The sequence below is a fragment of the Thamnophis sirtalis genome, unplaced genomic scaffold (genome assembly GCF_051295495.1).
Source record: "Thamnophis sirtalis isolate CommonGarterSnake01/CBP01778 unplaced genomic scaffold, rThaSir2_p1.2 scaffold_2, whole genome shotgun sequence".
NCBI lineage: Eukaryota > Metazoa > Chordata > Lepidosauria > Squamata > Natricidae > Thamnophis > Thamnophis sirtalis.
In genome coordinates this window covers 168,902,723-168,928,342 of record NW_028261382.1, presented here as the reverse complement: position 1 = coordinate 168,928,342, position 25,620 = coordinate 168,902,723, and the positions used below count along the sequence as shown (strand labels likewise).

Below are 25,620 nucleotides of genomic sequence, written 5' to 3'. Positions count from 1 at the left end.
TTTTAAAATGAACATAATTTTTCATGAGGAGAAAATAGCAATAGCAGTAGACTTATATACCGCTTCATAGGCCTTTCAGGCCTCTCTAAGCGGTTTACAGAGAGTCAGCATATTGCCCCCAACAATCCGGGTCCTCATTTTACCCACCTCGGAAGGATGGAAGGCTAAGTCAACCCTGAGCCGGTGAGATTTGAACCGCTGACCTGCTGATCTAGCAGTAGCCTGCAGTGCTGCATTTAACCACTGCGCCACCTTGGCTCTTAGAAAAGTTAAATATGGGGGTGGGGGGAGTAATTGTATGCTCTTGATCCATATAGCTTTCCTGGGAACCCCCTAAAATCCAAACGTAGAGTAGATGAGGGCTATCTGATTACATACGTGTCTGATCACTCTCTCTTCTCAAGTCATAAGATACTTTTGAAATCTGAATATGTTTGCTCTGAAGAGAACTGCTCTGTATGGAATGGCACGGAAATCTATGGCTCACCCGCTACCACTGCTTTGTGTGTGCTGAGGATTAATCTGAGTATAAATCAGTGCTCAAAATGGCTGCTTGCTACAAAGAGCAACAAAAAGCCCAGACTCACCTATGAGTGGAAGCTCTTCCATAGTAATGCCCTGAGATTTGAGGTGCTTCTTGATACAGGCCAGACGCTGCACATTGGGCCCCCAGCGCCTGCTGAGTTTGTGAATGTGCTGGATCTGGGTCACAAACCGCATCTCTTCATTCAGCTTGCACTCAGGCCTCCAGTCAGGCGGAGGGATTACCCGGCACATCCCATACTTCTCAACCTGAGCACGGACTGACTCAATGTATATCAATGGGTCATGGAACTCCTTGGGGGAAGGCCTGAGAATAGGAATCTCTTCCATCGTGGCCCACCCGGACTTGACGCTACCTTTCTCATGCTTCCCTGTTGAGTCATGTGGCTTGTGCAAGGACTCTGTTTGAGAGGTAGAATAATGTTCACAGGAGGCATTTTCTGTTTTGCTATGTGCTTGTTTCCCTGGCGTGTTCTTCCCAGCAGCAGCGGCGGCTCTTTTCGGCCTATTCCTTTCCAGACTATTCTGTGGCACTTCCTGACTCCCGGGCTTTTTCACATGGCCATTCAGCAAAGGTCTTTCCACGGATGGCGCTTTTTTGCTTGGGGTTTCGGCCACGTTGGTGGCTCCCTTCACTTTCTTGACAGGTGACTGCATTTTGTCTATATGGTTTGCTTCCTCCAGCCTCCTTTTTGAGTTGCGCAGCCCTTCCCTCAACTGCCTCCCTACCTCCTTAGTGCATGTCTTTTGGTTCAACTTGCCATTGACCTTGACACCGTTAATAGCTGTATTGTTAGGCTTGGCCGCTCCAAGGGATAGCACCTGTTTACGGGTTTTTGCATTGCTACTTTCCATTTTCCCTGAGATTGTGTGGTTGACAGGTGTACTGAGTTTGTGGTGATTTAGTTTGGTTTCCTTGACCAGTTCTTTCTTGGCTTTGGTGTATGTGACAGTTCCTTTAGTCACTGTTGCTGTGTACTTCACAGTTTTGGACGGTGAAGGTCTGACGTCTCTCATCTTTTTGGCACTGGCTGTATTTGCACTCAGAGTTGACATTCGAGTGATACCGTTGACCTTTGAAACCTGGAGATGCCAGGAATATCAGAAAGCAGGAAGGAAAGAGAAAAAAGAAAAACCGATGAATATTAAGCAAGTCAACGAATAGACAATAATCCTTAAAGGCTTCACCTCTCTTACAAGCCCCTTGGAAAAAACCCTCACCCCATACACACAGTTACAACAAATGGCTCTAGATATTATTGTTATATCACAGACTTAGAGCAGTGTCGGGTGCTTTTTAAAATAAATTTAGGAATGAAACTATAGAAGAAAACAGCATGAGCTGTGCATATCTTCACACCTCTAATGCTCCCCAGTGAATGAGACAGTGCTTCTGTTTCTTAGCACTGCTTGATAGTGGGACTATGCAAAGATTTTGTATCATGGTTTGGTTCTAGAATGGATCCAGTGTTGTTTGGATCTTGCGAATATATAATATGTGCTGCCATGTTTCCTTTTGCTTTACCCTAACCCTATTATATCCTAGTGCTATAAAACACTTTATGTGTATGGAGAATCATCTAAAGTTCCAAAACAATATAATACTTAGGGCAAGTCTAAATTAGTGATAATAATAATAAATATAATTAGTGATAATAATAAATACAATAATAACATTAAGACGACAAGGCAGCAGAATGTACAATAACTAGGATGAAGTAAACTGTTAGTTTTTTCCAAGTCTAAAAATAATCTATAGTCTATTTTGTTTTTTTTTGTTTTTTTTTGTTTTTTTTATTTTATAAATTTCATATATACATTCACAATTATATGATCTCATAACTGTTATTAATAATATGTATTTATAACAATTTTTCCCTACTGTTGACAATATACTTGAAGATTGCTTTTTTATCATCCCATAGATCCATCTTATCTTACAACGGTCCTACTTCTTCTTCCCTCCCTCCCTCTTTCCTTCCCTCGTTTCTTCTCTCCTATTCCCCTTCCTTCCCTCCCTCCTTCCCGTTCCCTCCTTCTCTCCTTCCCTCCTTCCTTCCCTCCTTCCTTCCTTCCCCCCTTCTTTCTCTCCTACATTCCCTCCTTCCTCCCCTCCTTTCTTCTCTCCTATAGTCTATTTTGGATTTGCCTAAGATCACACACATAAATGCAACCATCAGAGATGCATGTTATCTCTCCCCAGTTAATACTTGTTTTCTAATATTTATGTGCTGCATCTACCATCTGTCACCTATGAGACAAATAGGTCTGATTGTCTGACTAGGAATTAGGAACCGACTAGCTAATGCCAACTTTAAAGGAAAATATCTCACACCCATCTTCTATCATAATTTAAAAGCAATCATAAAACAGTAAGCATTCATAACTAGGATACAATATTTAGCATTGCAAGGAAATAATATCTAATATGCATCCAAGAGATTAGTCTGGCTCTGAATGATCCAGCTTCGACAAGGATCTCAGGAGGTACACGTTAAAATTATATAGTAAACATTTGATCAATAGTTATGATATGTGCTATTGTTATTATTTTATATTGCTCAACAAATTTGATATCAAAGCAGTTTTACTTTGTATTAATAATAATTTGGAGTAGCAATTATGATATTACAATAGTTAGCCAGACGTTCCAGTGAGATCACTGGGAATCAGTTGAGATTAATTTTTCTTAATATTTTCACAATATTTAATTGAATTTCTCCAGTATTTGGTCTAGCTTTGCCAAGGTAAGTTCTAGAACTGAGGATATGAAGAAGTGGTTTAACATTACAAAATTACTTTATTTAACTATTGAAGCCAAGTAAATATTAACAGGATGCTGAAGGTATTTAGAGGGAGCAAACAGAATGATGCAATAAGCTTTGACCAATAGGACCATATTAGACTAAGGGTAAAAGTATTAAAAATGCTGGTACAAGAAACCATAAAACTGAAGCAATTTCTTCCAAAAACTGTCCTTCTTATTCATAAGATTATATAGATGTAGAAATAGCTAGCCCTCTCCTGAATGTTTGCTTCAGTAACTAAGAAAATGTTTTTATTTTGCCTGCTCAAAAAAAAGGAAAGAAAAAAATAATAATAAAACCTTGAACAAAGGTATATGAAATTACCTCATTTTCCCTTTGTGAAAGTAAGCGAGGCTAGGGTAGAAAACTGCAATTCTGTACATATATTAAATTACTAAAACAAAAAAAAATTGTGTGCTGTTTTACACTATTGAGCAGATCACTGGATTAGATTACTTTGTTTGTTTCTTCCAACTATATATAAATTTGATGCAGCAACACAAATACAATGAACATTCAAGTGGAAATAATTTTGCTTTCAAGTGATGAGAACCTGTACATAAAACAATCCCAGGGTTATTCCTGGATACTACCAGAAAAATGTTCTTGTTTCAAATGCTTGCTAAATTGTAGCCATATAACAGCAACATCAAAGTACAAGTCTATAAAAGAGAAAAGAAAGCTGGAAGAGATTTTAAAATTAAATCTAACTCCTTTTAGCAGAAAGCTGAAATCAAAATGCTCCTATGTAATGCTGCTTTTCTTAATTCCTTGATTTGGTGAGCAGCCTATAACCCTTTCTGCATATTCTATTCTCTGAGCTTTACTGTACTCTGATATTAGAGATATTTTAAATCAGATATGCTGTTTGATGCCTTATTAGGGTTTGAACCATAACTTTGTGTAACAAACTTTCAGAAAAGAACCACCTCATATTCTGTTAGGCCCAAGAAAGTGATTATTTTAAGCACATACAATATATTGGTTAGAGAATAAGACACAGGAGAGTTTATTAGATTATGGTTCATATGAATTAGGGTTAGAAGTGAAAGCAGGATGAAAGATAACTTTCTTTCTGTTCATAACTTTCTTATTTCTTCTAATATGATGGCCTGATTAAAAACTAGAAATAGAGGCAGAAATAAGAATATGCATCTTTAAAAGGGCAATGCCTTAAATATGTGTATTAATATTAGGATTAGTAAGAGTGACTTGGTTAGAAGTCAGAATAGAGGTAGAAGTAAGAATTAGAGGGAATTTCAGCATTTATAATATCTATATAAATTGAATATAAGTAATAATGGAAAGATGGAAAGATGAGAGATTGAAAGATGGTATTACTATGCATGTTGAAGAAGATTATTGATATTAGAATGGAACATGGAAACATTGGATAACTAAAACAATCGAGTATGTTAATATTAGGATTATGCAAGTTTGATTAATGTAACAATTGACTGTTGGTATTTATATTAATATGTCAGGCCACACTGTTCATGTATTGATGTTGTTTTATGTCTAAAAATAAAAATCCAACAAAACATAAAAAAGATGCTCAAAACTTATTCAACTCTTTCAAATTACACCTTCTTGAACACACAAACATATCCAATGCCAATATTTCCCTCACCGAATGCCTTGATCTGACTCCTTAGATTTGAAACCTTATAAGCGTTACCATTCCTCAGAATTTAGTAAATAAAAAGCACAGATTTTAAAAACCCCAGTGAAATCTAATTGTTTCAACTCTTTTCTAGTTCTCTCCAGAAATACTAGGTCTTCTGTGAGTGCATTTTTTCTCAGGAACAAGTTTTTTATTCTTCCATTTCCCAAGTAGGCTGCAGGAATCGGGAACGTAAATAATTCAGAATGCAGCCAGGTAAAGGATTTCTACTCTTGGGAAAAAACTTCCCTTTGATTGTCCATACTTCAAGAAGAATAATGCTGTTCTTCTGCCACTGCAGTTTCTGATTATACAATGATGCAACAAAGCTGAGTGAATAGTTCTGCCTCTTCAGTTGTCCTACTTAATGGATGCCATACATAATTTTTCTTAATACAGTATTTTGAAGAAAGTTTTCCTTATCACCAATTTAGCATCTTATTTGAGGAACATGTATAGAATTTTTTTTGAAGAACATTTCACAAGGAAGGGGAAAGTTGCAGCCTTATTTCTAATAAAATTATGAAAAAGTAAGTCCCTATTATTTTCCTACACTGGAAACCTAGCTAGAAAAATGCAGAACTTCTCCACATTTTGAACCCTCATTCTCTTTTCACACATTTGAAAGGTCCCTTTGATCCACTGTTTCCAAAGGAATTTTCTTTTTAAAAGGGTAAGAGTAGCAGTGGTTAACACTAATGAACTGTATTTCCGTTTTGCTTTCCTTTCTCTTTAATAAGAGAATAAAACCAGACTACAAATGGATCACAATGCCATATTGAGTTTTTATAAAAGTTCTGCGAATGAGACAGGATGATTGTTTGATAAAAGTCTTTTGAAAAAACTTGCTCACATACAAAAACCTGTAATAAATACCGACAAAAATATTTAACAAGTTCAGACGGCTAAGCTTTTGTGAAGAATATTTATGCACAACAGGGTTACAACAGTAAATAGAGAGGTAAGACATTAAAAAATAAGTCTGGGGAAAAAGGGACAATGGGGAACTAAATAGCAGCCAAGTTGAAGTACATTTGGCTCATGAAGAGAGAGCCTGCAGAGCAAGATAGAGAATAAATGGCTATATCTGAGGAAAAGATTGCACGAGAGCAACATTAGTCAGAAATGGAAGTGGAAAGATTAAATTGGAGATAAGCATCTGAGAAGCAAAATGAAAGGAGCAGCATATGTGACTGAGGGGAAGGGAGAAGACAATTGTGAAGAAAGAAAATGAAGCATAAAACTAAAAGACTCAGCCAAGTGCAAAGAACAGTGAAATACAGATAGCTCCGGAAAGTGATTATTTTAGCAGGATTCTGAGGAACAGGATTGGTTCTTTAATAACAAACTAGCAAACAAACAAACAAACAACTTTCTTTAGAAGTCTTTTATGAACTCAAGCCATAGCCATCTTTAAAACAGCTGCGTTTTCCAACACTTGGGGGGCGATGATAGTGGATGGGAAACCTTCCTTATGTCAGCTTCTCTTCATGCATGCAATCTCCTTAAATCATTGGGAAATGCAATCTATAATAAAACTGCCAAGATAAAAATGCGTGGTATTGTAGGGGAAATTTTAGAAATTGCAACTTACCATAACTAATTCGGTACACAAAAAGTACCTAAATAATATCTCCAGCAAGATCTTTCTGAGCCAGCTATGAAACTGCATGAGTGCATAGTCTTTTTAAAATTGCCCATACGTATCTTAATCCCCAATTTGTTTCTAAACAGATTTTTTTTTAAAAAAATCTGAAAATAATACGAGATAGCTAAACACGAATCAGTCTTTTACTTTATAAGGTGCAAAATAACCAGTCTGAAAGCCTGTCTCCGGAAAGATAATTCTGTAGAACAACAGAAAGAGCAATGGGTCTCATTCAGACACATTGCACGAGAGGTGGGTTGCAAATCCTGGCGCCAGCGGTTCGCTCGTGCACAACGCTTCTGCGCATGCCGTCACCACTACTGGTTCGTCCAATCCAGGCCGAACCAGGAGCAACCCACCTCTGCACTGCATAAATCTTATTGTAGATTAATTGACTATTAATATTAGTGTCAATAGAAGAGAATATTTAGAGCTAAAGGTTGGCCTGCAGAATCCTTGGTGCTCTCAGAGTTTGGTTCTTTTCTTTCAGTCATTTCATTATCCAACTAGGTAACATCATCAGGTCTGGCAGGAATGGGGCTTGCTTTCTGTGGCTGGGCAAGTGTTGCCAGTGTTGGTGGAAGTGTTGTTTTTCGATAGATCAGAGGTGGGTTGCTAATCTTTTTACTACTGGTTCAGGTGCGTTCCCGCGTACACGACACTTCTGCGCTTGCACAGAAGCATCCGGGCTGGTGGGCAGAGCCTCCCGCCGCCGCCACTACCGGTTCGGCTGATCTGGGCCGAACCGGCAGCAACCCACCTCTGTGATAGATCCTTAATTAGGCTGTTGTTTGTCTGAGTTGGTTATTTCTTGTTTGGGTACTATTTACTCTTGGTCTGGTATCTGGGTGTTAATTCCTGTTTATTCCTTACTTCCAGTTCAGTAAAATGAGGACCCAGATTGTTGGGAGCAATATGCTGACTCTGTAAACCACTTAGAGCACTATAAAGCGGTATATAACTCTAAGTGTTATTGCTAATGCAGAAAGAATAGTTGTTGCTTGGTGGAGGTTTGCCTACAGTAAACGACAGCCTAATCAAGGAAGCACAAAGAGGAAAACAACACTTCCATCAACACTGATGGGGCAACCACTATATATAAATAGCGATTAAATCCCACTTCCTTCTAGCATTGGTGATGTTACCTGGTTTGGTAGTGAAATATCTGCAAGAAAACAATCAAGCTCAGAGAGGTTCAAGTACCCCACAGTATTTATATTAGGCTAAACCAAAAGCTTCAATCCAGAAAGAAAAACAAAATTAAAAAAACACCCCAACCTATCCAATTAAAATAGATAGGTTCCAGATGTTACACTGTTTACAAATTTTGCATTTTACTCATAATTACCTTTAAATACTCTGCTGAAGAACTGGTATCAAAGGAAGAAAAAGCCATTGTGGTAGGCAGTTTGTTACCTTTCTACTGCTGATATGTCTCCCCCCATTAATCAAACACACACAACTTTTGTGAGACAGTCTAATAAAATGGCTTCACTGCCCGCTGCGCAGGATCACCATAGAGGTTCTAGAGTCACAGTTCCATGCTTACACTGAATTGTAAAAAGTAACAGTGATCAATCATTAGATTTTATCACTTGTTACACCCACACCAGCCAATGAGTTAAAAATCACAACACATTCAAACATAAAACTGTTGTTTTCTATTTTCCGCAGTCAGACTCAGATTCACATACATACATACCAGGGGTGGCATTCACTTACCATATTTTTCAGAGTATAAGACGCATCTTTCCCACCCCCCAAAAGAGGGTGAAAATCTGTATGCGTCTTATACACCTAATACAGCATTTTTCGCCTCCCGAAACCCTGCCCTGTGCATCCAATTTTTCACAAAAATGCGCGCAGAGGGTTTGGGAGGTCCGCAAAGTGCTCCTGGTAGGGCAAAAATGAATGAAAAATGGGCCCGTTTTTCACAAAAATGGGGCTGTTTTTGCCCTCCCAAGTCCCCAAGAGCATTTTGCAGGCCTTCCAAACTCTCTGCACCCCTCCTTTTTTTTTTGTTGCAAAAAATGGGCCCGTTTTTGCGGAAAAACGTGGTGTTTTTTGCTCAGTTTTTGCCCTTCCTGACCTCCAGGGGGCGCTTTGCAGGCCTTTCAAAAAATGGGCCATGCAGAGGGTTTAGTAGGCCTGCAGAATGCTCTTAGGGGCACGGGAGGGAAAAAATTATTTTTAAATTTACTTCTTTAAAATCTTGGTGCATCTTATACTCTGGTGTGTCTAAAGTCCGAAAAATACGGTACTTTCCCTACTGGTTCGCAAATGTGAGTGCACTTAACAAGCACAGCAACAAAAGTACAAAGCTGTAAACGTTAGTACTAAGTTTGAATGATTACTTTGGTTTTCATAAACCACGAATGGGGCATGAAGGCCAAGGACTTCTCTTGGCCCTCCCACTGACCACCTAGCTTCATCTTTGGTTAGTATTTTCATTACACCTGAACCAAACAATTCCTGTTCAATAGCTCTTTAAAGCAGTTAACAAATTAATTGGTTATCCAACAAATCCAATCCAGGTTTGACTGATACAAAACTATAATTCCTTGATTTACACATAAAAGGGGACTTCAAATGTACAATGCAAGCTGAGAATCAAGTGTCAACCAAGGGATGAGGAACAGTTGGAAGAGGTGAGACAGAAACATTTGACCCTGGCACTCGTACTTAGCACATAAAACAGCTAGTTAGGAAAGATCACCTGAACCATCCAAAATCAATCTTTCTTGCTCCTGCGTCTGAGGCTTTATGTCTGTCAATTTTGATTTACATTTACAGGCAGCTAAGCAGAAAAGATACCAACTGACAAAAGACGGCTTGGGATTCCTGGCCTGATTGCTAAATACAGATGAGGAGGTTACCTTAAGGGCACCAACTGGCAGAGAGTCAAAAGCATGCAGATATTTTCAAGCCTTTTCCAGCTGAACAAACATCAGCCAAACAAAGCCTTGTTTTAGGCTCAGTTAGTTCAGGGAGGTATTAGAGATTAGAACCCTTATGACACAGAGAGGAAAAATAAAGCGGTCATTACGAAAGAAACACAAGCCAGGGAAACATATTCTAGAGAGATAGGCCCTTCCGTTTTAAAGGCTGGCATGAAATCTAGCATAGAGATGGCTGTTTTCTCCCGATTCATCTCAATAAAATTGAAATAAAATGCCGACGCCTGTATTAATCATCAGGAGCTCTGATCTATTTATTTACTATAGCATGCCAAAACTCCTTTTTTTTTGTATCAGCTGGGGATGATACATTTATGGCTGACCTGTCTTTCTCAAATTCAGATGTTTTTGTAAACCTTGCATCAGTGATTGACACACTACCTTAGTTTCGAGGAGATGCTTATTTGAGTCTGCTTTTGGTTGCTGAAACTCCCTGAATTGGGTTTGACCCAATCATCTCTCAATGTACTGTACCCCACCCTAAACTTGATATTGTGAGGAATAAGTAATGGAGAGAGTCCTAGGGACACCATCTTGAGTTCCTGGCAGAAAGCCAGGGTAGAATCCTAAAAAATAAATTAAATAATACATCAAAAGGTAGAATATAATGATGTGTAATTTACGCGGAAATGCAGCTTTGGCATAAATTCTGCAGCAGAATGATCAGCAACCTCTTGCAGAAAAGCAAGACCTTTTCAATGGCTATTTGTTTTAGTAATCCCTATCAAAAAGGGGAACTTTTTTTTAAAAAAACCCACCCATGACTTTAAAATCACTCTGTTTCACAGTGTACTTCTCAAACCCTCACAATCTTCCCCACAAGTAGTTCTTAAGATAAACTGATACCACTTTGCCCCAACTGATGTACCACACAATACCTGTTTCCTTAAATCCTGAGCCGATTGATGAAGGGTGTGGTGGTTATTAGCAGTGAGCCCTTTTGTGGAAAAGCCCATGTTTGTTGAAGAATGGTGATTAGCAGCAGCCTGGTCTTTTCGACTCTCAGACCTGTGTTCACTGCTTCGTTCCTTTGCTGGCACTGTGTCTTTGACTTTGTGTTTCTGAACAGGTTCCCTCTCTTTCACTGATTTGCTGGATCCATTGAAGACTGGACAGGGAAAGGGGGAGAAAAGAAAACAGAGGAAAAAAGTGAAAAAGAGTGTGAGAAAAATAAATTCTATTTCAAACAGAGAATGTCGTCACTGCTAACTGTTGCAATTAATGTGTACTTTTGACATAAAAAAAACTCAGGAGTTCATCACAATGAGTTAGAAACAGATACAGATAGTCCTTGGCTTACAACCATTTCTTTAGTGACACCACTGAAAAAATTATGACTGGGCTTTGCACTTATGACTGTTGCAGCATCCCCTTGGTCACATGATGAACATTTGGCGGCCAGCATGTATTTAGTATGGTTGCAGTGTTCCAGAATCATGTGGTTAGTATTTGTGACCTTCCCAGCAAGCTTCTGACAAGCAAAGTCGATGGGGAAAGCCAGATTTCCTTAATGACTGGGTGATTCACTTAACAACTGCAACAATTCGCTTAACAACGAGGTAAAAAAAAAGGTTGCAAAATATGGCATGACTCATTTAAAAATCACCTTGCTTAGGAACAGAATTTATGATCCCAATTGTGGTCATAAGTTGAGGTCTACCTGTAATCATTTCAATCTATATCCCAGAGAAGATCTGTATGCAAGACAATAATCGTATCTGTGGCTTATAAAGCACTTTTACCCTGTGCCAAACAAGGGTAAGTATTAGTATAACATTCCACTACAAAAAAGGGTCACCAGAATAATAAAATATTGAAAAAAAAACCAATGTTATGCAACTAGTTTCAGTGGTTCTATCTCAGATCTTTTGGATACAGGCATTTATTTGTGAGAACATGAAAAACAACAAAGAGAAAATTGGAATTGCTAACATATTAAGCTCAATTCAAACATTCTATTCATCCTTACAGGACAAGGAGCTATGATTGGCATCCCCACTTCAATGGCTGCAAAATATAATGACGATGTTAAGCTAGGAATGCCTGTCTATTAATGATCTCTCAACACGATGAAGTGACAAGCAGCAAAATTAGAAATAGCAGCAGCAGTAGCAGCTTTTGAAAAATGACACATCGAAACCACAACTGGGCAGGAAGCCGAAGCAGTTAAATAGAAAAAAATAAATTGTGATTTTTCTGAATATTAAAAAGCAAGGCAAAAATAGTTATTGACCAGTTCTGCTTCGCTTTACTTCTGAATCCCCAAAATTTAAAATAAATGAACATACTGCCAGTGAAGCTATTATTAAAGCTCATTATGTCGTAAAGATAATTAGCTGCTGTGAAGCAATGTCATTTAATGATTAATATTATCTATACAATAAATCAACTTGTCATTTATAAAGTAACCATGCCATTATTTCAGACTAATTCAGTTAAATCACTGAATTAGAATTTATTACAATTTGCATTTGGATCCTATATTTTTTACAACGTGCATCCACTTTGCCTCCTCTTTTGCAAACACTTTCCATTGTGCTATACCTTATTCTAATAATTAATCAATTAAATACAGGTAGTCCTTCACTTACAACCACAATTGAGCCCAAATTTTTTGTTGCCAAGCAAAAGAGTTTGAACGTGAATTTTGCCCCATTTCTTGCCATAGTTGTTAAGTGAATCACTGTTAAGCTAGTAACAAGGTTGTTAAGTAAATCTGGCTTCCCCGTTGACTTTGCTTGCTGGAAGATCGCAAAAGGTGATCACATGACCCTAAGACCGGCATGGCGAACCTATGGCACACGTGCCACAGGTGGAACGCAGAGCCATTTGTCAGGGCACCCAAGGTGTTGCCCTGTCAGCTGGCCAGCCGCATGTGTGCTCTGGCCAGCTGGGGTCAGCCTTTTTAAAAGCCATTTTTCGCCCTCCCCAGGCTCCAGAGGCTTTATAGGAGCCTGGGGAGGGCCAAAAGAGCCTCCTTCGCCCCCCCCCCCCCTTCAGAGGCTTCCGGAGCTTCCCTGAAGCCTTCGGAGTGCAAAAAACTGGTCCTATGGACAAACTGAAAGTTCGGGAACGGACTTCCGGTTTGCTCGTAGGGTGGTTTTTAGTCCTCCGGAGGCTTCAGGGAAGCCTCCTGAAGGTCCCTGAAACCTCTGGAGGGCTTAAACCAATCCTACGAGCAAACCAGAAGTCACTTCCAGGGAAGCCTCTGGAGGGCCTCGGGGGGGGGGGGGGGCAGGGGAGGCTGTTTTTGATGTCCCCAGGCTCCTATAAAGCTTCTGGAGCCTGGGGAGGGCAAAAAAAGCAAAAAATGGGGGCAGCGCCTCTCATGTGCTCATGCGCCCTGGGGTGTGTGTGTCGTACATTGCATTATGGGTGCGGCACGCCCGTGCACGAACCCCCTGCGCTCCCCCCCCCTATGGCACGCGAGCCAAAAACGGTTTGCCATTGCTGCCCTACGACATTGCAACTGCCATAAATACATGCCAGTTGCCAAGCATCCAAATTTTTATCATGTGACCATGGGGATACTGCAAAGGCCATAAATGTGAAAAATGGCCCAAGTGTGATTGGACACGCAAAGAAAAAAAATGTGAAAAATGGTCATAAGTAACTTTTTTCAGTGTGGCTGTAACTTAGAATGGGTACTAAATAAACTGGTGTAAGTTTGGTAACATCTGTATTTCTATCTTTTTTTTTACTTTAACTAGATGATCACTATAATGAATTTTATGTACATTTCTTAGTTTAAAATCAGAGTCACTGCAATCCATTTTTCCATCAGAGAAAGAAAAGAACAGAACAAACCAACAAGCCATCGAAGTTAGCTGTTCCCTTCCTTCAAACGAACAAAAATAAAACAGAAAAAAACGTAATGAGAAACTTCTCTCCTGTAAAACTTCCAATAATTAGAGGAAGGAAGCATTTGGATTATGAAAATTTTTGGCTGTTCCTAGTAATTCTTTAGAAAGAGAACCTTTTGCAGAACAGAATCGGGAGAAATGAAACCAACATCTCCTACTTTAATTACACGAATCAAGTTTCTTGGCTTAAGAAACCAAGCAAGCTAGGATAAGCAGCTCCATAAAGATTGTCTTTCTCTTCAAGTTGTGAAAAGAAACATTTCCTTTTGATGAGAGAAGCTGACTAGGCATCCCCCAGACAGGGCACTGAAAAGAAAGGCAGGGGGACAAAGGCAGGAGAATTCATCATGGAGTCCTAGAGAAAAGAGCACAGAGCTGATTTACTGCGAAGGTGCTGCCAATGTCAATAGAATATGTATGACTTTTGTGGGAGATGGTGACCCAGGTATTATTTCATTCTGGCGGTTACAGTTTAGGACTTTCAGCTACTCAATGCCAAATACATTTTTCAAGCTCTACCGACAAGGCATTGATCAATTTATCTGTGGATATGACATGAAGGTCACGTGAAGAAAGTACATTGTGATTAAGGCAGCTCTACTGATTTGCAAAGAAATAATGGATGTAAGCCTAAAAAGTAAGTAGGCTGTATCGTATCGTATTGTATCGTATTTTATTATTTGTATGCCGCCCTTCTCCGGGAGGACTCAGGGCGGCGAACAATTCAAAGGGGGGGAGAAAGGGGGGGACATAAAAGACAAAATACAAATAATAAAAGTAGGCAACAGTCGCACAACCATACATGTCGAGAGGGGAGGGAACTCATCACCCCCAGGCCTGCCGGCAAAGCCAGGTTTTGACGGCTTTTCGGAAGGCCTGGAGAGAGGTGAGGGTCCGAATCCCTGCAGGGAGTTCATTCCAGAGGGCCGGAGCCGCCACAGAGAAGGCCCTCCCCCGGATAATAGCCAGGTGGCATTGGCTGGTAGATGGCACCCGGAGGACGCCAACCCTGTGAGATCTAATGGGTCTTTGGGAGGTAATTGGCAGCAGGCGGTCTCTCAAGTACCCAGATCCAATACCATGAAGGGCTTTATAAGTTACGACTAGCACCTTGAAGCGTATCCGGAGACTAATCGGTAACCAGTGCAGCTCGCGGAGGATAGGTGTAACGTGGGTGTACTAGTGCCAGTGGTGATATACTAAAGCTAGCAATTAAGACACAATACCAAATCTGGAATGAATATAATGCTGTTTGCGTATCTAGTCAACATCAACATTGCTCTGGTTTCATTTTCAACAGAAAAGAAGAAATCCGTAAGAAGCCATTAAAATGCAGTTCTGAAGCAGACAGGAGGCACCAAGACATTATGAAATTAAATTATCTAAATCAAGTTTCAAAAACATTGTATCTTTGTTTTGAGTCAAAATGGTGCTTTTATTTATTTCGTTTATTTATTTATTTGTTAAATTTCTAGGCCGCCCAATCCCGGAGGACTCCGGGCGGCTTTTCAGGCAGACTCCCCAACTGCCCTTCATGTATGCTGGATATCAACTCCTATAATTTTCAATAGGACTAACATTGGTTACATGTCTCATAAAATACAAGGTGCTGGGCAGAAGAGGGAACTCTAGTTCTGCTTTGGTTGTCTTTTTCATCATCAATATTTTCCACCCCAACTCAACACTCAAAGACATACCATGTCCATTAGGAACTTGTTTATGTGTTTTCCCTTTCCTAGGAGTAGACTGGCATGAAGATGAAGCGTTGTTTGTGGTCACTTTTGCATCCTCAGTTTCTTCCTCCTCTTCCTCCTCTTCCTCCTCATCCTGAGAACTTCCAAAGTATACCATGCTGCTGGGCAGGGCAGAAGAACCTGAAAACAAGTCAGGGACACAAATATTACAACTGTTTCAAAATGGCTATTAAAAGCAAAGCTTTTGACGAATACAATGTAAGGGATCAAGGAAATGGATATCCAGTTCAAAAATGCCCCCCCACCTCTTTACTGAATATAGCTCCTTAAAAGTCTGCATATGAAACTCAGCTATTTCACCTCTTTGAGTGAGGTCAAACAGTGACTTCTCCATTTGTTTGTGTCAAGGAAAGAGACAGAAATGGCAGAATTTGAATTGGGAAGGCCTTTGTCAAGTGGACTGAGCCATAGCTCTTGTCCGAATCACCTACATGCATTGGTTAAAGAAATTTTCATAGGATAGGCATGGCTGCACAAGGCTGTTTATGGGGGAGTCAAAAAAGGCAAGATAGGACTATACATGTACTTCAGTGGTGGGTTCCTACTGGTTCGGCCAAACTGGTAGTAGTTTGGCGGCCTGGATCAATGGAACTGGCAGTGACCCAGGGCTACCACGCCCCTGAATCGGTTATTTCGGCAGCACCGTAGGCGCCACCATCTTGTTTTTTGCTTCTGTGCATGTGCAGAACAATTTGTATTGCTTTGTGCATGTGCGCGCGGCAACCAGTGACTGCTGGAACCCACCCCTGATGTATAAAAAGATAGGGATTTGGGCTACCATGACCTTTTGACCTTCCTCCTCTGCTCAGACACTGATACTGAAACTCAGTGTCTTTCTCATTTTTAAATTGGAAAAATGTCCTGCATCTCAGCTAAAGATTCCATTCAACTGCTGAGCAGTTTGGGGCATGCTTTTGAGGGGTGGGACGGGGGCCGCCCGGCAAGCTGGGCACCCGAAAAATGACACAGAGGTGCAGGTTGGGAGGGGGATGCAGCATGCGGGAGATCCTAGCTGCTGTTTACTCATGAGAAACATTGGGCGGGAGAGGCAGCCTCCCCGCTCATATCTTCACGTGAGGGCATCGCTGACAACCACTTCCTGTTGAAGTCCATGCTCTTCCCGCTGCTGCTCAGCCTCCTCAATGAGTGGAGGCAGCGGTTTTGTTAGGTGCCTGCAACCTCTGGGGGACGAGCAGCTGGGGGACGAGCAAGCCAGAATCTGCCATCTGCCTCTAATCTGCAGTTTACTCATGAGCATGGTGGCGGCATCAGCAGGAAGCCTTGGGAACTGGGAACCTGTTCAGGGGTGTGGCAAGCCTGGGTCGCGGCTGGTTCTGCGACCAAGGCAAAAATATGACTACCGATTTGGCCGAACCAGGATCAACCCAACTCTGCAAAGAACGTACCATTACTTCTCACACCAGAGCACCTTGGGGCCTTTTCATTTGCCACTTACCTTCATTAGTCTACTGTAAGGCCATTTGAGATGACAAATGTTTATGATTTTTGTTTTTAGGCACATATGTCAATAAAATAATCATGCTTTTCATCATACTACTAAAACACTCACTGTTGAGAAACACAATCAGTCACACTTTAAGCAACCAGCACTGGGACCTAAAGTTTGCTCAAGTATTCCAAAGTTCTAACCTTTATGGAGCTGCCACTAGACTGATTAAAGTTTTCAATTGAGGTTAAACCCCCCCACCAATCGATTCCATTAAGAAATCCAGGATTCCAGGTATAGCCTTGAGAGTACCTAGTTAATTTATAGTGTGATCCAAAGCCCTTTGCAAGGTGCATCTGCAAATTAAGAGGGAGAGAATGACACATTTTGAGATTGGGATTTTAATTCAGAAAGGAGTGTGGGAAAAACAGATAATAGCACAAAACCTAATGTGTGATTACTGTGATTAAATAAATTCACTTGTTACTGAGTAAGAATTAACATTACTAACATTCATCTTCACTTCAAAAACTTTTACAAATTCAAAATATTAAAATTTACTGAAAGGCGTTTATTTTATTTGAACTATCCCCAACATCAAGTGCAATGTTGTTTTCAGCAATGGTTATGGAAAGTAATAAATCCATAAAACATACAGCTGAATTTACATACAGAATGGATATCCTCTTGGCAAGATTATAAAAAGCAAACAGTGTAAATCTTGAATTCTGCATCACAAAGATGAAAAGTAAACCAGCCTGATACAAATCCCACTAGACAGTATTTAAAAGCAAATCACAGAATTTCTTATTAAACCAAACTGCAAGTAGCAACTTGCAAAGTAACGGGGAAACATGAATAAAAATACAGAAAATGGTCACTGCATCAAGTATATTTTCCTTTTCTCTTGGCTTGATGCACTTTTTAAAAAAGACAACTATGAAACCAAGAATATAATAAAGTTTACTCTTAAGAATACCAGGCAAAACATTCACCATAATGATTGAAGTGCAAATTAAATGTTGTTGTTTTTTTAAAAAAATCTGGGCACAAATTAAAGTGGTACATTATAAACCCAGTAGAAGCTATTTCAGTCCAAGTTCTTTTGGGCTACCGTAATTTAGGTTGTGGTTTTTGAAAAATTGGATTCTTTTCTATTAAATATATGCCCGAGCTTCCCCTTCCTTTTTCTAATCCTTCCCTTTTCTCAAAATTAAATACAGCTCAGCTGTACTCTTCAGAAGTGCTAAAACAATTGAAGTCTTTCCAGTGAATAAAGACACATCTTGATATTGAGGTCTCTGGTTTGACCAATAAACATGTCCAATGCCAAAGGCTACATTTCTTAAGGATTAAGGATTGTTCTGTTTGACAAGAGACTTCATTTAGTGATACGTATGGATGGAAAATCCTAGATATGTTGCCTTATCTTCCGCTCAGTGTTCAGATAAGACCAGGAATGATCTGGGCAAAGGAAATTTGATCTATTTACAGGCTGCTTTTGCACTTAGCCAGCATGAGGTAAAGGGTCCGTATGGTTGATGGGACTCAGGTCTATAATTTCCAAGAGGAAATAGAGAAACAACATACAGGCTTGCTCTCTGCAGAAAACATGTAGGCAGAGCTTGCTTATGCATCAATAAACAAGAGCACTTCTTGGGAGAGTCAATTTAAAGTCTGCAGAAGGACTCTGCCTGCCCTTCAAAGCATCCGTCTTACATCACTAGTGGACCTTAAGACAGCCTAGAATTATGTCTGTGACATATGGCCCAATGTCATCCCCACTGCTACCAACCCCTCTAAAACAGCTGGTGGGAATAGAGAAAACATGTGATAATTGTTTATTCATAATGGTAGTGGCATGTGGACGGGATTTAGGGGTTGCTATTTCTTTTTAATAGGAAAGGAATAGATAAGGAGTAGATCGTCTGAAGGGAACATTCTCACTCTCAGAGAAGAGAAAAGATAAATAACAGAGGTAATAACAAGAAAGAAAGAAAACAAAAGGATTATGTTTTTTAGCAAAATATTTTTTGTTTTTTTATTGCTAAGACTGGCAATTCTCCTTTGATGAAAGCTAAGCAAGTGGATCAAATTGCTGAAGAGTATTTGAAAATACTGAGAACATATATTTTACTTTCCAGTGCTAAAACACAAGGAGAATTCTAAAGTAAAAATGAAGTATTGGAGGGGAGATGACACTGATAATTGGTGCTTACTATGAATGATGCTTAAGTATCAAGGCTTAAGTATAAAGTCCTATTTTGCTTGAAAACCTGAGTTAAATACAGACAAATTAGACATGAGATAATTTCCCATTATAAACTACTTCCAAACATTTCAAAGACGGAAAAAAAAGAGGCAGTATCAGGACATCCTCAAAGGTGATATTCAAGAGATGCGGAGATCAGTAGCTGAAAGCAGATGAACCAAGCATGAGATGATGACAGTGAATATGATCACCTTAATTTATTAAATATATAAATTGCCAACTCCCAGTGATTACCCACGTCTGCAATTGTAGTGTAAGAATTCTAAACGAGGTATAAGCAATGTGATGGCAAGTATCAGGACAGCCCATAGCAAAGACATCCTGTTTTGTTTTTAATGGCCAAGACCTCATCAATTTTATAAGATTTGTAAGATCTCCATCTCGCTCTTTCCTGAAAACATGTGATTTGAGACAATATTTGAGAGGAGCTGAGGTGGTGCAGTGGTTAGAATGCAGTGTTGCAAGCAAACTCTGTCCACTGTCAGCAGTTTGAGCCTGACTGGCTCATGGTTGACTCAGCCTTCCATCCTTCCAAGGTTGGCAAAATGAGGATTGAGATTGTTGGGGGCAATATGCTGACATTTGTAAACCGCTCAAAAAGTGCTGTAAAGCATTGTGGAGTGGTATTAAGTGCTATTGCTATTGACACACCACATTCTACACCTGGGAAGCACTTGCCCCATAATCAGCACATACATCCCCACTAGAGAATTAAGCACAGTCTGGCTTTTCCATTAAATACCTTTCTTCAGCTTTTTTCTGAAAGAGAACCACCACCACCCCCCCACACAAAAACATACCATGGAGAATGCAGAAAGATACAACTATAAGTAGCCCTTGGGTTACAACCATTTGTTCAGCGACTGTTCAAAGTTATGACGACATTGAACAAGTGGACTATACCAGCTTTTTGGCACTGTGGAGTGGTATTAAGTTCATTGCAGCACCCCTGAAGTTACATAATCACAATTTGATCTGTTCTGTCAACTTCCGACAAGCAAATCAACTGGGAAGCGACAGGAAGTCAGAATGTTGTGATCATGAGAGATCCTTGCTTAATGATCCACAAGGTCCTTGTCTAATGATGGCAACCATGACTTCCATCTCTAAATGACATAGTCATATGACATCCGATTTTACAACTGTGTTGCTTAGCGAATTTCTGTTGCCAAATGCCATCGAAACACAAAGATTACCTGTACTAAAGGTAGTATTGGGGGTTCCACCACAAATCCGCGAAGCCCTTATCCGCGGAGACATAAGCGCGAAGGGCTAATCCGCGCCGTTCAAAGTGCTAAGGAAAAACGCGACCCTACCGCGATGACATAATCGCGGAGGGCAAATCCGCGCCTTCCGAAGCACTCAGCATCCTAAACCTAACCCTAAACCTAACCCTAAACCTAACCCTAAACCTAACCCTAAAGCAAACCCTAAAGCAAACCCCTAAACCTAATCCTAACCCTTACCTTAATTTAAATCCGCTTTCTGCCGCCGCGCTGTTTTAAAGCGCCCTTCTGTCGCTGCGCTGTTGACGCGCGGTGATGACGTTGCGGCTTTAGCGACGCGATTTTATCACCGCTATTTTGATGAGCGCGGTTTTGTCGTGCCATGGTATTGGGAGGTAGGGTGGTTCTAGTATAAATATGTGTTTAGAAATATTTTAAACAATGTCCTTTATAGGAATCCCTCATCTTTATAGTTAATATGCAATATAAATTAAGCACATGGACTTGAATGGACAATACTTCAATTACTGAAGCATTACTCAGATTACTGAGATGGTGCAGATGGGAAAATCTGCTTTAAGGGGCTCTTAGGTTGCAGTTACTGATTTCAAGAATCCCCTCTTACATTTCCTTCTCCCAATTGGCTGGTATGCTCATTTTAACTGCAGCTGAATTAAAGTACTTTGTCCTGTTGTTTAATCTTAGCACAGTATGATGCAGTTGTCACCAATCATTTTCTCCATGGTCACTAGAAGTAGGTAAGCTATTTCTGGAATGTTCCACTTCAGATGGTAAGTAAGAAACCACATCATTTCTCAAACAACAAAACACACAAATCTCTGAAATCCCTAGTCTAAACCTTTCTTCCTATAATAGTAGAGTTAAAATTGGAAGTTGTGTATAACCTTTTTCTTATTTTTGGCATTGTAGAATCACACTCAAAAAACTGAAAGCATGAAAAAATAACAATTTCCCTTACCTATCCATACCCATGTTTTCTTAACTGCTCCAATACACTTGCAGTTTGTTTTTGAACAATGTTGATTTAACTTTGTTTAACCTGAACTCAAAATGCACTCAACTGCAGCCGATCCTATTGTTCCTTAAGGGGGCCCTTGTGGATATTTGGAGACAGGAAACATGTGAGTGGGGTGGAAATTTAAGGAACAGCTTATGTGTGTTTTGGAGATGGGATTACAATACTTTAAAATGCAAAATCTTTCAGAGATTAATTTAGGAAGCAATGCCAGGTTACATGGCTTTTAATCAAAACCTTAAAATACACACGTACAAACACACACAGAGGCATATATATATATTTGTTATATATGTTTTGGCTAATTGGTTTTCTGCTTAGGTCTGAACCTCTTTCCAAGAGAACCTAGAAGTAATCTAGAATCAGTACAGAAAAACCACAGGAAATCGCAAATAAAATCATTGTGTTGGGCCTGCCACATTTTCTATTATTCTACTATGCCTTTTCTATTGTGGGAAAATGGGAGGGGGGATTGTACGGAGTTAGATGCTATGTAGCCCAAACAAAATTCCTTTTTAGAAAGCCAGGGTCATCCTTTGTCTCTGCATCTCTGCACCTGACCAGAACTGGATGGGCGGAACTGCCAGCATGGCAGTGGAAGATTGGACCATGTGATGGGCTGGTGGGTGTAAGGCAACTTTCAATTGGGTGGGGAAAACTGGGAAGCTTTCAGATTCGAGTTTCCCCAGATGTACCAACATGGCTCTCTTAGTAAATTGGAACTTTGAGCAATACTTTGCCTTGGACTCTGATTTAATTTTGGATGCTATTTGGAACCCTGACACATTGACCAAAAAAAGGGTTAGGCTGCATTAATTAAGGCACAGAATCAAGATCATGTTTAATGTTAGCACCACATTATAAATGCCTTGTTAAAACCACACTTGGAATATTGCATCCAGTTGCCAGGATATAAAAAAATGTTGTGGCTATAGAAAGAGTGCAGGGAACAGTAACAAAGATGATTAGGGGATTGGAGGCTAAAATAGCAATAGCAGTTAGACTTATATACCGCTTCATAGGGCTTTCAGCCCTCTCTAAGCGGTTTACAGAGTCAGCATATTGCCCCCAACAACAATCCGGGTCCTCATTTTACCCACCTCGGAAGGATGGAAGGCTGAGTCAACCCTGAGCCAGTAAGATTTGAACAGCCGAACTGCAGAACTGCAGTCAGCTGAAGTAGCCTGCAGTGCTGCATTTAACCACTGCGCCACCTCGGCTCTAAAACATAAAGAATGGTTGCAGGAATGGAGTATGTCTTACTTAAGGAAAAGAAGGATTCGGGGTGACATGATAGCAGTTTTCCAATGTCTAAGTGGCTGCCACAAAGAAGGGGGTGGGGATCAACCAAGCCTTCAAAGCATCTGAAGGCAAACAAGAAGCAATGGATGGAAATTAACCAAGGAAAGATCCAAACTAGAACTAAGGAGAAATTTCCTACACTTAGAACAATTGATCAGTGGCTTGCCTCCAGATTGTAGATGCTCCATCACATTTTAAGAAGGAATTGGAGAACCATTTGTCTGAAATGGTATAGGGTTTCCTGCTTGAACAGCGTGTTAGACTAGAAAACCTCCAAAATCCCTTCCAACTCTAGTTATTCTGTTAAAATCAGAGACTAAACCGAAGAAGGGAATTAGGGTCAAAGAACTGAAAATCTAAACACTATGCCAAACAGCAATACAGAGACAGTTCAGGAATGAAACAGTACTAGCACTTAGATTTATATACCGCTCCAGTCTCTGACTGGTTTACAATGTCAGCATATTGCCCTCCACAATTTGGCTACTCATTTTACCAATCTCAGAAGGATGGAATACTGAGTCAATCTTGAGCCAGTTAGGAACGAAATCCTGGCTGGGGGCAGAATCACACTCATTCTTATTCATCTATAATCCTTGCAAAATAGTGAGAACTGCCCTTAAATACATTTATATTTTCTTAATTCCTATTATACTACATGTGCAAGAAAAGCTGAACCTGCAAAATGTATGTTTATTTAGGCTCAGTTCTGCTATTGAAACTAAACCTGGTATGAATTTACTCAATTAAGTACAGTAGCAAAAACACACAAAAGAATAACATGGTAAAATAAATACCTAATACTTTTCAGTAACAAAGTATTTCCTATGTTAATTATTAACTAAATTCATGTTAAAAAGCTTGTTTTTCAGAAAATGCATTAAAGTTACATAAAATTACAGCAGTGTCTTTCTGTTAGAAAGAGACAGGATGCTATTTTTGTAATTGGATGCAAAGTGCTGCTGGCATTGGAACAAAAATAAACAGAGTGAATTCTTCATTGACCATATTTCTCACCAATGTAAAACATTCCAAAACTTCTGGGAATCTTCTATAATGTTAATTAACATGTCAGATTGAAGGTAATGCATATATATTTGAGTAGCTTCTCTGAAGCATGGAAAATTACTTGCACTTCTGTATTTAGTTTATGGAAAATGAACAAATGGACCAGTGGTGGGTTTCAAAATTTTTTTGAACCTACTCTGTGGGTGTGGCCTCCTTTGTGGGAGTGGCTTGCCGGCCATGTAACCTGGTGGGAGTGGCTTGCCGGCCATGTGTTTTCTCTCTCTCTCCTTCCTTTTGTCTCTGTCCCTTTTTCCTTTTTTTTCTTTCATCTCTCTCTCACTTTTTCTTTCTTTTTTCTTTTTTTATTTCTTTCTTCCTTTCTTTCTTTTTCTCTCTCTGTGTGAGTCTGTGTGTGTGTGTGTGTGAGTGGTGGGTTTCAAAAAATTTTTGGAACCTCTTCTGTAGGTGTAGCCTGCTTTCCGGGTCCACTGGTGGAACCTCTTCTAACCGGTTCGGTAGATTTGACGAACCGGTTCTACCGAACTGGTGCGAACTGGCAGGAACCCACCTCTGAAATGGACAACTTTTTTTCAGACATCCTTTTTAGCATCACTGACATATCATGGGGAGGGGGGGTTTCCCTTTCCCTTTGAGTTAATACAGGTACTCCTCAACTTATGACCACAGTTGAGCCCGATATTTCTGTTGTTAAATGAGATAGTTGATCAGTGTGTTTTGCCCAATTTTACAGCCTTTCTTGCCACAGTTGTCAAATGAATTACTGCAGTTGTTAGTAACACATTTGTCAATGAATCTGGCTTCCCCGTTGACTTTGCTTGTCAGAAGGTTGCAAAGTGTGATCACATGACCTGGGACAATGCAACAATCAATAAATACCTGTCAGTGGCCAAGTTTCTGAATTTTGGTCACATGATCCTAAGGATGCTGCAACAGTTGTAAGTGTGGAAAACAATCTTAAATCACTTTTTTCAGTGCCATTTTAACTTTGACCGGTCACTAAACAAATTGTTGTATTAAGCTAAGGACTACCTGCATTTGAAAACTGAATTTTATTGTATTTTAGCATAGTGAATGAAGACTTCAGCTTCCTTATTGTAAATAATCAGTAGTAAACCATATCTATCCTCAACTACTTACATTATTGCAGAGTGTGCAGGCTAAGCGGGTCATGACTGAAATAAATTACCGTAGATATTTGCTTTTCTTTAGAGAAACAGATTAAGCTTCCTCATTCTGCTGGGACACTACCCCCAAATCAGGGGTGGGTTTCTCGCCCCGTTCCAACCTGTTCGGTTAGAACGGGGCCGGCGGCGTCCTCGTGCACGCGCGGTGCATGCATGTGTACTAGCGTCTGCGCGACGCTCCAGCTGCTCCTGGACGATTGCGCAGGTGCTGTATGCATCCTGCGCATGCGTGGAAGCGCAGAACTCGTCAAAACCGGGTAAGGACCGCGGGCGGGCAGGCGGGTGCACCCTTCGCCGTTCCCGGAAGTTACTTACTTCCGGGTTTGGCAACCAACTGGTTCGCAGGGACCGCCGCGAACCGGTTGAAACCCACCCCTGCCCCAAATGCTCGGGAACTACTACAGTTAGAATTTCCTGTAAATTGAGGAGAGGCATACGCAAAATCCAACCATTTCACCAAAATGATGCAACATGTTGCATTCTCTTGACATAAGATTTGTTCCTTTTGTACTAGAGTATGATGTCATGGCAAATTGGGGTAAAGCTGCTGTCTCTGCAGCACATACTTGTTTTTGTCATTTGACTCTTGCCCTTCCCCTTCAGACACCTAAGCAGAGGGTCATCTGTGGGGGGCGGGGGGGGGGAAGATGGTGGCCACGCCAATGATATCAAAGCCACAATGCATGTAAAAATAATTAGGGCTTTGATCCCATGATGACAATTGGTATCTTGACTTTTTTGACCCTTCCACCCTTAAATATTCCTGGGAAGCACATCTGCTGTTGCTAAGGCTGAAACCAGCTCATATTCTTGGAACCTCTGGAACCCACCTGACTTTAGAACACTGAAGCAAAGCAAAAAAAGAGGCAGACTAAACAAAACCTAGCAT

The 25,620-nt window shown here is 40.2% G+C and overlaps 1 protein-coding gene across 1 annotated transcript in view; it reads right to left on the bottom strand.

The window, feature by feature from the left end:
• Positions 1-25,620, bottom strand: part of JARID2 (jumonji and AT-rich interaction domain containing 2) — a 225,499-nt gene that overhangs the window by 36,338 nt on the left and 163,541 nt on the right. The window contains exons 5-7 of the mRNA XM_087707415.1: positions 15,179-15,355; positions 10,497-10,726; positions 588-1,626 (exon numbers count right to left, since the gene is read on the bottom strand). Of these exons, the coding sequence (XP_087563541.1) occupies positions 588-1,626; positions 10,497-10,726; positions 15,179-15,355 (1,446 nt within the window). The remainder of the gene's footprint in view (positions 1-587; positions 1,627-10,496; positions 10,727-15,178; positions 15,356-25,620) is intronic.